The sequence below is a fragment of the Condylura cristata genome, unplaced genomic scaffold (genome assembly GCF_000260355.1).
Source record: "Condylura cristata isolate star-nosed mole 26May11 unplaced genomic scaffold, ConCri1.0 scaffold00009, whole genome shotgun sequence".
Classification (NCBI taxonomy): domain Eukaryota; kingdom Metazoa; phylum Chordata; class Mammalia; order Eulipotyphla; family Talpidae; genus Condylura; species Condylura cristata.
Genome location: NW_004567110.1, coordinates 2773219 through 2785044, shown reverse-complemented (window position 1 = coordinate 2785044; position 11826 = coordinate 2773219). Strand labels below are relative to the sequence as shown.

Below are 11826 nucleotides of genomic sequence, written 5' to 3'. Positions count from 1 at the left end.
CCCCCGCCACAGCCGCCACAGCTGCAAAGCGTAACCTGGCAGGAAAACGCAGCACCCCACCAGGAACACGCACGCCCACGAGCATTCTCTCAAACGCAAACCCACGGCTTCCAGAAAACAATCAGCGTGAGGTCGGAATAAGCTAGCTTTCCCAGGACTACCATCACCCCTGGCGGAAACAGCACCACAACGACTCAGAGCACCACACACGGGCACACACATGTACACCTGTGCGCACACATGTGCACGCGACGCACACGCGAGGCGCGCCCACACGCTCACGCGCGCACGGTGGCTCCCACCATTCCTTCCCAAACACAGGCGAGGGTGGCGTGGGCGGGGAGAAGCCCCCTTCGCCGGCTGCCCTCCGCAAAGAGCCGGCAGGAGAGGAGCGTGGGCGGCCTCCCTTACGGAGGGACCGAGAGAGGCCGGACAAAGGCCCGACGAAGCCCAAACTGGCGAGCTGACCGTGGAGCTGAGGCGGGCAGCGAGGGGCGGGGACACACAGGGGGGTTAGGGTGGGCCGGGGGGCTGTGCGGGGGGCGCTGGCGGGGCGATCTCCGGGAGACCGCGGGGCGGGAGTCAGGCGCTGTCCCCAAATGCACAAGGATGTGAGTAAACAGACTTTGTGCTGACAGTGGGCAGCCAGGAGTCCGGAGACGCCTTTCCCCCGGAACGCGAGCCCCGGCAGGCAGGGAAGGGCAGGGCGGGCCCAGCCTGAGCGCTGCTCCCGGCGCGGGAGCCTCTGCTGGCGGGACTCGCCCCCGCGGCCACCGGCCCTGGAGTCCGGGGTAACGCCGGAAGCCACGGGGCTCCCTGCTGGAGCAGCTCTGGGCTCGCCCCGCACCCTGCCCGGGGCCCCAGCCGAGCAGAGGCCAGGCAGTGGGCAGAGAGGGCGTGGGGAAGAGGGGCAGAGCCCCGGGGTGCCGGGGAGCCCAACGCCCTCCCAGCGGGGTCAGCCAGCCCTGGAGGGGCGGCCCCTGGCGTGAGCCCGCTGGCAGACATGACCAGTTGGGTGTGTCGAGAAGGGACCGAAAGCAGGGGCGTGGCGGAGAGGGCTGGGAGACGCCAGCGAGCACAGGGGCAGCAGACGGAGCCAGCGGCAGGACCCGCGGGCAGCGCCGTACACACACAGGTGCCCCACGTGTCCGTGGGGGGCGAGACGGGGACTGCACTGGGAAGCCCTGACCAGCGCCCGGGGCCGGCTGGGGGTCCAGGGCTCCGGGAGACCGGGAGGGTGGGCTCTGTGCGAATGTGTGAGGACCCTGACCCCGAGGGAGCCCTCTTTCACTCACGTCCTGGCCGGCAGGTCCCTGGGGGCCGGGGAATCCGGGTGAGCCTCGAGATCCCTAGAGGGAAAGAAGACACCCACCCCCAAGATTTTAGGAGAAGACCTGTCCTTGTCCCAGCTGGCGCAGAAGGCCCAAGCGGGGTGTCCAGGGGCTGCGCTCAGGTCACTCGCCTGCACGTTAGACACAGGCTGTTCTGGAAAGCTGTGAGCTTCGTGCCCGCCCGGCCCGGTCTGAGAGGGAGGGGCAGATGCCACAGGGAGCGGGCCTGGGTCCGTCTGGCCCTGCCCGTCCTGGGAGAGCCGTCCTGGGGGTGCTGACCCTCCAGGAAAGTGAACCCTGTGAGGTCCAGCACAGGGTGCGGGAAGATCAGTCCCATTCTCTGGAAAACGTCTGGACAGTACGAGGAACTGGCCGTAGCCCCCTCGGGCTCGCTTTCCCAGGGCGTTTCCCGGCGGGAGCCAGCAGGCGCTGGGCCGGCGGTGGGGCTGCGGGGCGTGAACCCGCCTGGCTCCCCTTCACAATCTGCCTCGACCCCACCCATCAGGAGCCCGCTGGCCTCTCCTGCACCCACAATTCCTGCTCTGCAGTCTCCCGCCCGTGGGCTAAACTGCAGCTCGGCTGCCTCGTCTAAGCACGGGGGGTGGGGGGACCCCGCCCTGCTGCACTGAAGCCACGCGAGCACGGCTCGCACATGTGCCCCCAGGCCTGGCGGCACCGTCCTCCGCCAGCGCCAGTTCACAGGCGTCCTGGTAAATGGGCATCTGCTGCCCGGGACGTGTCCCCCGCGGCCCGCACGCCCACCGCCCAGAGGGAGGACGCCCACTCGTGCGCTCACGGCCGCGTGGCCGGGGCCGTGGGAGCCAGGACTCGGTCTGGGCTCCGGCAGGCTGCGCTAATCCACCACACCAGGGCCGGCCCTGGCCACGGCGCGTCACGGAGCCCAGCGGCGGGGTTCACGCACCCCCTCAGCCCCCGCCCGGCCTGCGACGACAGGGCCCCCCTAGGCGCGCCCAGCGCCCCCGCGCAACCCAGCCCGTATCGCATCCTACCGTACCGGGGGCCCTTTGTGTCCAGGCGGTCCAGAGGGGCCCTGGAAACAAGCACAGCAGTAAGGGACGCGGCCGCTGGAGCTGACGACGCCGGGCCCCCACCCAGACGGAGCTCCGCGGGACTTCTCCCCGAGGGTCCCCCCAGACCGCGGCAGCGCCCCGGGGCCACCTGCGGAGGGCCTGCTGCCCGGGGCCGGCTTTCCCTGAAGCCGCTCTCCTGCGTCACCGCCTTGCCCCCGCTTCTGCCTGTGGACACCCTGCCTTGCCGGGCCGCTGCCTGTGGCGAGAGGCCGCCTGTGCCGGCTCCGTCAGAGCACTGCAGGCGCCGGAGCCGTCAAGGGCGGCGAGCTCAGGGCACTGGGCCCGGCGGCAGCCAGCCTGCGCGCTCTCAGCCACACCTCTCTCCAGCTGCCATCGCCAGAAACGTTGACGTCAAATCCTGGAACCTTCTCCATTTGCCCCTGAACTGGCACCGCCTTGCCCGGCACCCACCTGGCTCCTACAGCCGAGGCCTCTCCGGTAGGGGTCGGTGGGGTGGGAGCCTCGGCCCAGCACCCGCTGCTGAGAATCCCTGAAATTGCGGCTGCTCTCTGCTGGGGGCCCAGGGCCACGGGGCCAGTCGTGGCTGACGCAGCCACAGAGCCCCATCGGGCTCCCACAGGCACACGCACAGGTACACACGGGTGCCCACGCACACAGGTGCCCACACGCACAGGTACACACACAGGTACACACGGGTGTCCACGCACACAGGACGCGCACAGGTACACACGGGTGTCCACGCACACAGGACGCGCACAGGTACACACGGGTGCCCACGTGCACAGGTACACACAGGTGCCCACACGCACAGGTACACACAGGTGCCCACACGCACAGGTACACACAGGTGCCCACACGCACAGGTACACGCACAGGTACACACGGGTGCCCACGCACACAGGTGCCCACACGCACAGGTACACACACAGGTACACACGGGTGTCCACGCGCACAGGACGCGCACAGGTACACACGGGTGCCCACGCGCACAGGTACACACACAGGTACACACAGGCACCCCCACACACAGGTTCACACACAAGTACACACAGATGCTCACACAGGTGCTTGCACACGTGCACACAGGTGCACTCCGGCACTCGCAGGTGAGGTCGCAGGGTGTGGCCCTGCTGTGCAGAGGAGAGCTCCGCCCCCTGGCCCTTGCCCGCCGAGCTTCTGCACTGCTGTCTGCTCGGCCTCCGCTACCTGGACACAGCCAGTGCCCTACTCAGCTGGGGCCACCACCCGCGGGGCCTCCCGACTCCCCCAGGGTGTCGTGAAGGCGGTGCCCGCTCCCCGCCCTCTGCACGGACACTGTCCGCTGCTGCTGCCGCCTCCCGCCATCCTGCCCCCCGCCCCCCGCCCCCCACCGCTGTCTGCAGACGGCAGAGCCGGCCCGGCGCGTCCCAGTGCCCAGCCCGGTGCCTGGTGTAGCCGGAACACAGTGGCGCTGCGCGCAGCTCTCCCTCCAGATCAGAAGTCTGGCGCTTGAGAACCACGTGTGACCGTCTCTCCTCCTCGCGGGGACCAACCGAGGCAGGGGCCGGGGTCATCAAGCCACCGCCCTCCCGGCACCCCCTGCTGCTGCAGGTGGCCTGACGCAGAGCTGGGGAGAGGGTCGGGTAGTGCTGCCCCCGGGAGCCCCCAAGGCCCTTAAGCGCCTGGATTCAGCGCGGCCCAGGCACTCCCTGGCCGGCCGGCCGCTGGAGCAGCTTATTTGTAAGCTCCCCAAACCTTGCTGAAGAAAGACCAGAGGCCACCCGATGGTGAGCAGAGTCCTGCGCACGCCTCAAAGCAAGAAGCCGAAGCTCCAAGAGGGTCACGCGCAAGCTCTCCCGGCGGGCGAGGCGCGGCTGGCAGCGGGCCTGTCCCTGCTGGGCAGTGCGGCTGCCGGGGGGCCGCGGCCTCGAGCGCGGCGGGGCGTGGGTCAGGGGTCAGAAGAGTCACGTAGCCAGATCCACCCTGAACACGCCTGCTCTGAGGGGACTTAATGGAATAATCGCTCTGGTCCTCCAGTTGCGGCGGGGAGAACCGGGAGGTGACTCCAGCTGAGACACTGGCCTGGGCCGGCTCGTGACCCTGGCCCTAGACCAGTTATGCGGCCCGGCCTGAGCCAGCCGCACGTTCCCCTGGACTGCCGTGGGCAGACGCCGTCATGGCCCCCTTCCAAATGGTCTGGACACACCAGCCTGGCAGCTCCAGGCTCCTGCCCAGGGCTCTGGGGCCCAGGGGGACGCGAGCTCACGTACTCAGCCAGCGAGGAGTCCCCGGTACCATCTCCCCGGGGAGCAGCCTTCCAATGTGACCGGAAGTGCTGGCCGACAGCTGCCCCGGCACAGACAGTGCGCCCGGCAAGGACTGGACGTCAGCACGCCCGTGGCTCCCTCCCCCAGCCCACACCGCCAGCATCCACTCTGAGATCATTTCCCAGAGAGACGCCTCGCCCTTGACTCGTGCTCTCAAAGATCTTCTCCGGAGTCCTGCCTCCACCAAATGACAGATCAAGCCAGCGTGCACAGGCCAGCGGCGGTGGCCGTCTGGGGGCTTCCTGTCCGGCACGGGACAGACATAGACCCCGGTGGCGCACGACAGGATTCCGCGAGGGCCCTGCATTCCCCACGGGCCCTTCCACGTCGCTGCCGACCCCCCACGCACCTGCCCTCACCCCTCCCTGAACCCGCCCCGGGTCTCCAGCCATTAGCAGCCTGGGCTCGAAGCCAGAGGCAGGATTTATGGAAATTCAATAAGGTTTCATCTACCACGGAAGCTTTTAATAAGTTCAAGTGGAGGGAAGACACTAAGCAGTTGATTTACAGCCTCTTGGCCAGAGTCGGCCAATCACTCTTGGGTGGGACCACTTGGGCGGGGACGTGTTTCGCAGAAGCTGTAGCTGGCGCGGAGTGGGGACCCGCAGGAGTGGGGTCTTCTCTGGGCGGGGGCCCACTCTGGTTAAGGGCTCGGGACTCCTCAGGGGAGACGGGAGCACGTGGTACCCAGATGCTGACGGGGTTGGGGGGACCGTGCCCAGGTTACGGGTCTGCAGCGCCCCCTGGCGTTTCCTGCCTGGGGGGAAACCTGCCCGGTTCGGAGGCCGGGCGCCATTAAAAGGAGGATGTCAGCAATGAGTCTGGCCTCCCTGGGCGAGAGGTAAAGCTCATGGCATGAGCGGAGAGTCTGCTCACAGGCACTGCAGCTGAGAACATCTCGTAAAGAACACAGACTGAAACTGGGGATCCCAAGGGGATCCCACACGCCTCGCCCCACGGTCTCCGGGGACGCGAGACAGACAGAGCCGCGGGCCGCCTGCCACCATCAGGCCCGACTGCAGGAGCACGGGGGAGGGAGGTGGCGTGGCCGGTGGAGAGGGAACAGGCACGGCTGGGCCGGGGCAGCGAGAGCGAGCCCCGGAGGATCCAGCAGACGGAGACACCAGCGCAAGCCTGCAGTGTCGGAGAGCCGTGGGGGAGGGACAGGCGTCGTACTTTGTAAGAGAGATTGTGGGGGATGAGTTGGATTTCCTTGTGTGTCTTCTGAGGGCCTATGGAGAATGGGCACGCTTTAATTACTTGGGGGGTGTGCTCTGTGTTGCTTAAGCAAAAACCCAGAAGCGGGACAGCCGCTGCTCTGGTTTATATCTGCATCACGTTTAGTAGGGCCGAGTTGGCATGTGGGCTGGATTAAAATAATCGTGAGAATCACAGCAGCACCTCTGCAGGGGTGGCAGGGGTCTGAGGCTTAGCCATGACGGGGAAAGGAACTGGGTATTTGCGCTTCTTTTAAATAATGGCATGTGCTGTGCAGATTCTGTGTCCCCAAGACTCATATACTGAAAGCGGATGCCCAGGGGTGGGGCTGGAGAGGGGCTTTGAGAGATGACTGGGTCATGAGGGCAGCGCCCTGTGAGGGACCCCAGGGGCCCGCGCCCCCTCCCTCCGAGAGGACTCGGAACAGGCCGCCACCCACGAACTAGGAAGGGGTCAGTCAGTATCTGCGGTGCCTCGACCCCAGGCCCAGAGCTGTGAGACGCCAGTCTGTGCTGTTGAAAGCCCTCTGGACTGTGGTATTTTTGTTATAACTGCTGGGCTCGACTGAGGCTGTCAGGCAAAAAGTAAACGCGTCTGGGAGGTGCCTGCACAAGGCCTGGTCTCTCACTCAGAGAGAACGAAACGGGAGAGATAAAGCCCCAGCTCTGAAGACTGGCCGCAGTGTTGATGGTACCCCTCAGCAGAAAGGGGGAGAAGGGCAGAATTCGACACAACGAGTGGAGGCCACAGGCCACCGTGTCCTGCTCTCTGAAGAGAATCGCCCAGCGTCTCTGGCCATCCCTGCCTGCATTCCCGCCCAGGCCACCAGCTGCGTGCCTTCTCCTTCCAGCACAGCCAGCTGGGGCGGCCCAGAGGGTTGGAGACCTCTCCAGCCTGGGGGGCCCGGCGACACTGAACCTCACGATCCCCTAAAACGCCAAGGTTTAGAACCCCCAAATCTACCACCTCTAGGGAACCTGCGGACTCACCCTCCTGAGGGGTATGAGTCATTCGTCAGAGCTAACGCTCCTTTCTGGGCTTCGCTCTGGGGCTGTGTTCGAACTGCTCTTAGCCCCATCACGCTCGCCCTGATCCTGATCAGAGGCGGAGGCTAAGGCCACCCCGTTTTCGCCCGGAATGTGTGAAAGCCTGCTGTTTCGCCCGCATCACACCCCTTACCCAGCCAATTCCGTTTCACGCCACTTGCTCCAACTCAGCTCTTGCCGAGTGGGTCTGTCTTTTCTTTTCCTCTATTTAAAGTGCAGCCCCACTGTGCCTGCTCACTTCTCTATGAGTCAAACCAGTCTTGCCCCCCCAAACTGCATTCCCCCAAGAAACACACCCAGCTTTAGTAACACGGCCAGCCGCCGCCGACACACCTGCACTCTGACCGACCCTCGGACCAGTGGCCCACACCCAGGTTAGCTGGAGAGGGGGTGTCCCCACAGCCAAGCCCAGGCTACGTCGGGGGACCCCAGGGAGTGGCTGCCTGGCCCAGGAGCAAAGAAGCTGTGGACGAACAAGGACTCACAGGAGGCCCAGCAACCCCGATGCCCGGGTCACCACGGCTGCCAGGAGGCCCAGGAACCCCAGGTGCGCCTCGGTCCCCCTAGAAAGAGAAAACATGAGACCAAGCGGTCAGTCCAGCAAGGAGAGAGAAGGGCACAGAGAGACGGTCACCCCCACAGCCCACGCCTGGCCCGCAGTCCCCTCACCTGAGCAGCCTGTCACCCCCGGGGCCCGCGGGGCTGTAGCCGCCGGCGGTGGTCAGGCAGTTTCACAGCTGACCTTCCCCGACCTTGGCCACGGCGCCGCAGGCGGTCCTGACCACACCGCCCCGTCACGCCCCATCCTGACCCCACCTGGGCCCACACCCCCAGTGAGTTCGCAGACCGGCCCACCAGTAACTGGCCAAGTACCCGCATTTCCTGCTCTCTCTCACAGGGACCGGGAAGGGCAGGGTGACTGCGGCGTGACCTTGCCCTCGAGCACCGTGGGCAGGCTAGTGACGCCCTGCACATGCCTGGGTTTGAGCTCCGACTCCCACCCTTATTCGCTGCTGACGGGATGTGACAAGCCCCCGCGCTCCAGTGTCTTTGTCTGCGCCGGAGGTAAGGGGCAGCCCAGGCCCTGCCCCCGGGCGGTCACGCGCGCAGCTTCTGGCCCCTCGTTGCCGGGCGGGGCGCCCGGGCCCCGGATTAGCCTCGGCCAGTCCGCTGTCTGCCTACTTAGGCGTTTCTGCTGAGCAATACTGGGTCCGGCCAGAGGGGCTTCCGCGTGCTCCCGAGTGTTGCTGATGCAAACGTGTAAAATCTCCCGGGACCCGCCCTTCTGCGGCCAGCAACGAGCACGCCCTCGCCACACGCACGCAGCACCTTGAATGCAGAATTCTGCGTTGCCTGAGGGGCGAGCCAGTGTTTTCAGGTAACAACTATGTACCAGTGGGTGTCCAGCCTTCGCATCTCTTCACAGGGAAGGAGACGGGGTCCTGCATGGCCTTCCTTTACTACGGTCTGGCCGTGGGTCTGGACACGCCGGAGCGGAAGCCCCCCGCTCAGGAGCAGCTTCCCGCTAAGTGCCCACGACTCGCGGCGCCTGGCTACGATGTGGAAGTGGGCTAGTGTCTGCAGAAGTGCTCCCATGGGCAGTCTCTGTGTGGGTTCCTCCCCAGGTTTAAATCCTCACCTTGAGCATCTAATAAGCTCTTGGCCTAAGAGTGCCTGAGACTTTATTCACCACAGTCGTACAGTCTGAACATTACTTCCCTTCTAAATTCCAAAATAAGTCCAATCCAGAACTCAAATCAATGGTCCCCAGCAGTTCTGGCAATTCTGTAAATATGGCGGTGCCCAGGTGGGTGACAAGTGAGACTGCAGTCTGCCTGCCCCCTGACATCTATGGGAGACACTGTAGGAGCCATCAACTCAGTCGTCCAAACCCAGTCACTCAACAGAGTTGTCCAGTAGCGCAACGGAGTCAGACTCTGGTGGGTACAACGTCGACACTGTGTGTGCCCAGCTTAGGGCTGGCCCTGCTTGCTGTCTTTAATCACCATCGCCCGCAGGCCAGAAGCAATGATGCGTCATCACGCACGTGTCATCAGGCACAAAAGTCTGCTTTCGACCCAAGTGAGCTTCAACAGGGGCGGAGGGGCCCATTAAAGTGCCCTCAGTCCAGCCTGGAACACCAGATAGTTCTTATTCCAGGCCTGGCCCGACGGGATGCTTCCAGCCCACTGTGATGCTTGCATTTCCCCTAAGAAATTACATTTTACAGCTTAATGAGCTGAAACTTTTAGAAAATGGCCCCAAGAAAAGAACAAAGTACCTTAATGCTCAGTCGGAACAAGCAAGCTCGTGATTAAGAAGGAAGGCGCATGAGTGAGATCCCATAATACTGATTCAGCATCTGTTTTGGCTGCAAGGCATTCTGGGCCAGATTCCAACCGGGCCGAGGCGGAAGTGTGTGAGGAAGTGGGGGGTCATGGAAGAAGGACATCAACTGAATAACAAGCATGTTCCCTAAGATGGGGCTAAATATCCCTTACTCATGTTTACAGCAAAGGAACAGAGGGTCTCAGAAGTACGAGCCGCTGCCTGCAAATCGAGCTGGGCTGAGTTACCGGTTCTGGATGAAGCAAAGCCTGATTAGTTTGCTAGAAACAAGCATCACCCAAAAGAAAGGCATCTTTAACAGTCTCCATTGGCAAGTAATTAGGAAGGGCCTCGAGGATGCGACGAGCTTTCCTGCCTTGATTTCCCAAAGCGCTTGGGTGGCCAGCCCGCAGGCGCTCCTCCGGCCTCCTGCTCTGTGCTCCTCAGGAGAAGACCCTCCAACCCCTCGCCACTGTCAACCGACTGTGGGAACTGCTGTCTCTAAGCCTCAGTCTAACTCACAGCCTCCCACAGCAGCCGCACTGCCTGCAGCTTCGGGCTACACGCGGCGCATTCTAACAGGAGCGACTACTTGGCCGGGACAGTGTGCCTCATCTCCGAGCCCCGTGAGTTTGAGGCCGGCTGGTGAAGTGAGCGGTCAGGCCCCACCCCGCCTCCCCCAGGGCTCAGCCTGCCTCTCTCCTCTCCAGTACCCACTTACCTCCACAGCACCCCCCAGGACGAGTCTCTCAGACACACCTACCTCCCCGCTGCACCCGAAAGCAGACTCCACGGAGTGATCAGTAATAAGTGTCACTCCACTGACTGATCATGTAACTGTGTGAGGCAAGGCAACTGTATGTATCTGCATTATCACCCATTTTTACTCAAACTGCCTGGGAGATACATTCTATTGACCTCATAAATAATTATCACAGGGAAAGGATGCCTTAGCCGTTTTCCTTCTTTACCCCTTCGGATGCGTTTGCCTTCCTTCCCAGAGATCAATGTCCCTGCATGCTGAAGGCCCTCTGCTGGGGCCGGGGGCTGTGGGCGCTGCTGGCCCCGCTGCAGCGTGGGGGCGCTCCCTCCCTCCTGAGGCCGGCCGCTGGCCCGCAGGCCCTCTCCACATGTGCCCTCTACTCCAACAAATGCAATCATCCCATTTTTTTCTTCATAAAATAAGGAGCTGGGTTTGTTCGCCCACGTGGCTCGAAAAACTCTTCCATTTCTCATTACTTAGCTTGTGAACATCAAAATCACCACTGGCGGCAAATGCTCATCAATTAGAGCAAGCTCGGGGTACTCACAGGGGTCACCTGGCTGGAGGGGGAAAGTCTGGAGGCAAAGCGAATGTGAATTTAATGAACTTAATGTAGATAATAAGTTGAATGCGGGTAACAGTCCTTTCTGAGACTGCAGATTCCGTATCCTGGATATTCTCTTCAACAGGCCTTTTAAGTACCATTTGAAAAGGTGACTGACTCTGTGGCTCTGTTGCTGAGATCCCAAAGCTGCAGATACAGAAGGAAAATAAAATGTCCCCACTATTGGGGTGAGTACCTAGGGCTCGGGGGAAACAAACCAGGGGGAGCAGCACAGCACAGGAGAATTTCTAAATGCTGTCAACTAGCCAGCCGGGATGAGCAGCGGAAAACATCAGGTAAGTGCTAGATGATACAGGAAGTGGCTCTGGGCGGAAGGAAGTGGAGACACGCACTCTTTTCAAATGTGCTTGCACCAACAGACGCCGGCGTAAGGGGAAACGTGCTAACTGTACAGCACCACTTCCATCTAGGCGACCCTAAATGCTGACGTCAAGTGAAACCGCCTAGTCCACTCTCAGCACTGACTACTTTCACCCTTTAACGCTTTGATTCGCGCTTGGTCAAATACCTCTTTGCTGGGCGGGGCGCAGTTCCAGTTCCAGCTCTCCTCTGGCGAGTGCTCTGCCCCTTCCAACGGCTACATGTACCTCAAGATCAGATCAAGCTTCGCCTCCCCCCGGACGCCTGCCAGAGCGGACCAAGCAGGGCCAGGGCGCCCACTGCCCTCTGCTGGCGCCGCGCTGGGCCGCCAGCCGTGTGCTTCCTCCGGGGCCCCGGGGCCGCTCGGCCAGGACGCCTCACACGCTGGCCGCTGGGCACCAACCTCGGGACCTGACGCGCCGGCAGCTCGGCGCTGGGACCGTGAGTGAAACTGCAAGGCGCTGGTAACTGGCGCAGAATCAGGCACGGGAGGGACTCCAGAGACGCATCCTGCCACCCAGCACGGTCTCTGGAGAGCGCGGCTGCACAAGAGTTGGTGCTTGCCAGAGGGGCCTGGTGTGTCCCAGGGTTCCCCCTTTCTGGGACCCTGGAGTAGACGGCAACCCCCCCTGCGCCCTCTGGGGAGTAGCGGAGGTGGTGGGGTGAGCGGCCGCCTTAGCCCGACCGTCTCCTCCCCCAGGTTCTGCTGCGGTGGGGGCACGGCGGAGGGCAGCCGGTGCCTGGGGGGTCAGCAGCCCTCCCGCCGAGACCGCTGCCCCGACCGCGGGCGAGGAACA

At 63.3% G+C, this 11826-nt stretch overlaps 1 protein-coding gene across 1 annotated transcript in view; it reads right to left on the bottom strand.

The window, feature by feature from the left end:
- Positions 1-11826, bottom strand: part of COL22A1 (collagen, type XXII, alpha 1) — a 144036-nt gene that overhangs the window by 44168 nt on the left and 88042 nt on the right. Inside the window, exons 37-39 of the mRNA XM_004679973.1 lie at positions 7439-7516; positions 2347-2382; positions 1296-1349 (exon numbers count right to left, since the gene is read on the bottom strand). Of these exons, the coding sequence (XP_004680030.1) occupies positions 1296-1349; positions 2347-2382; positions 7439-7516 (168 nt within the window). The remainder of the gene's footprint in view (positions 1-1295; positions 1350-2346; positions 2383-7438; positions 7517-11826) is intronic.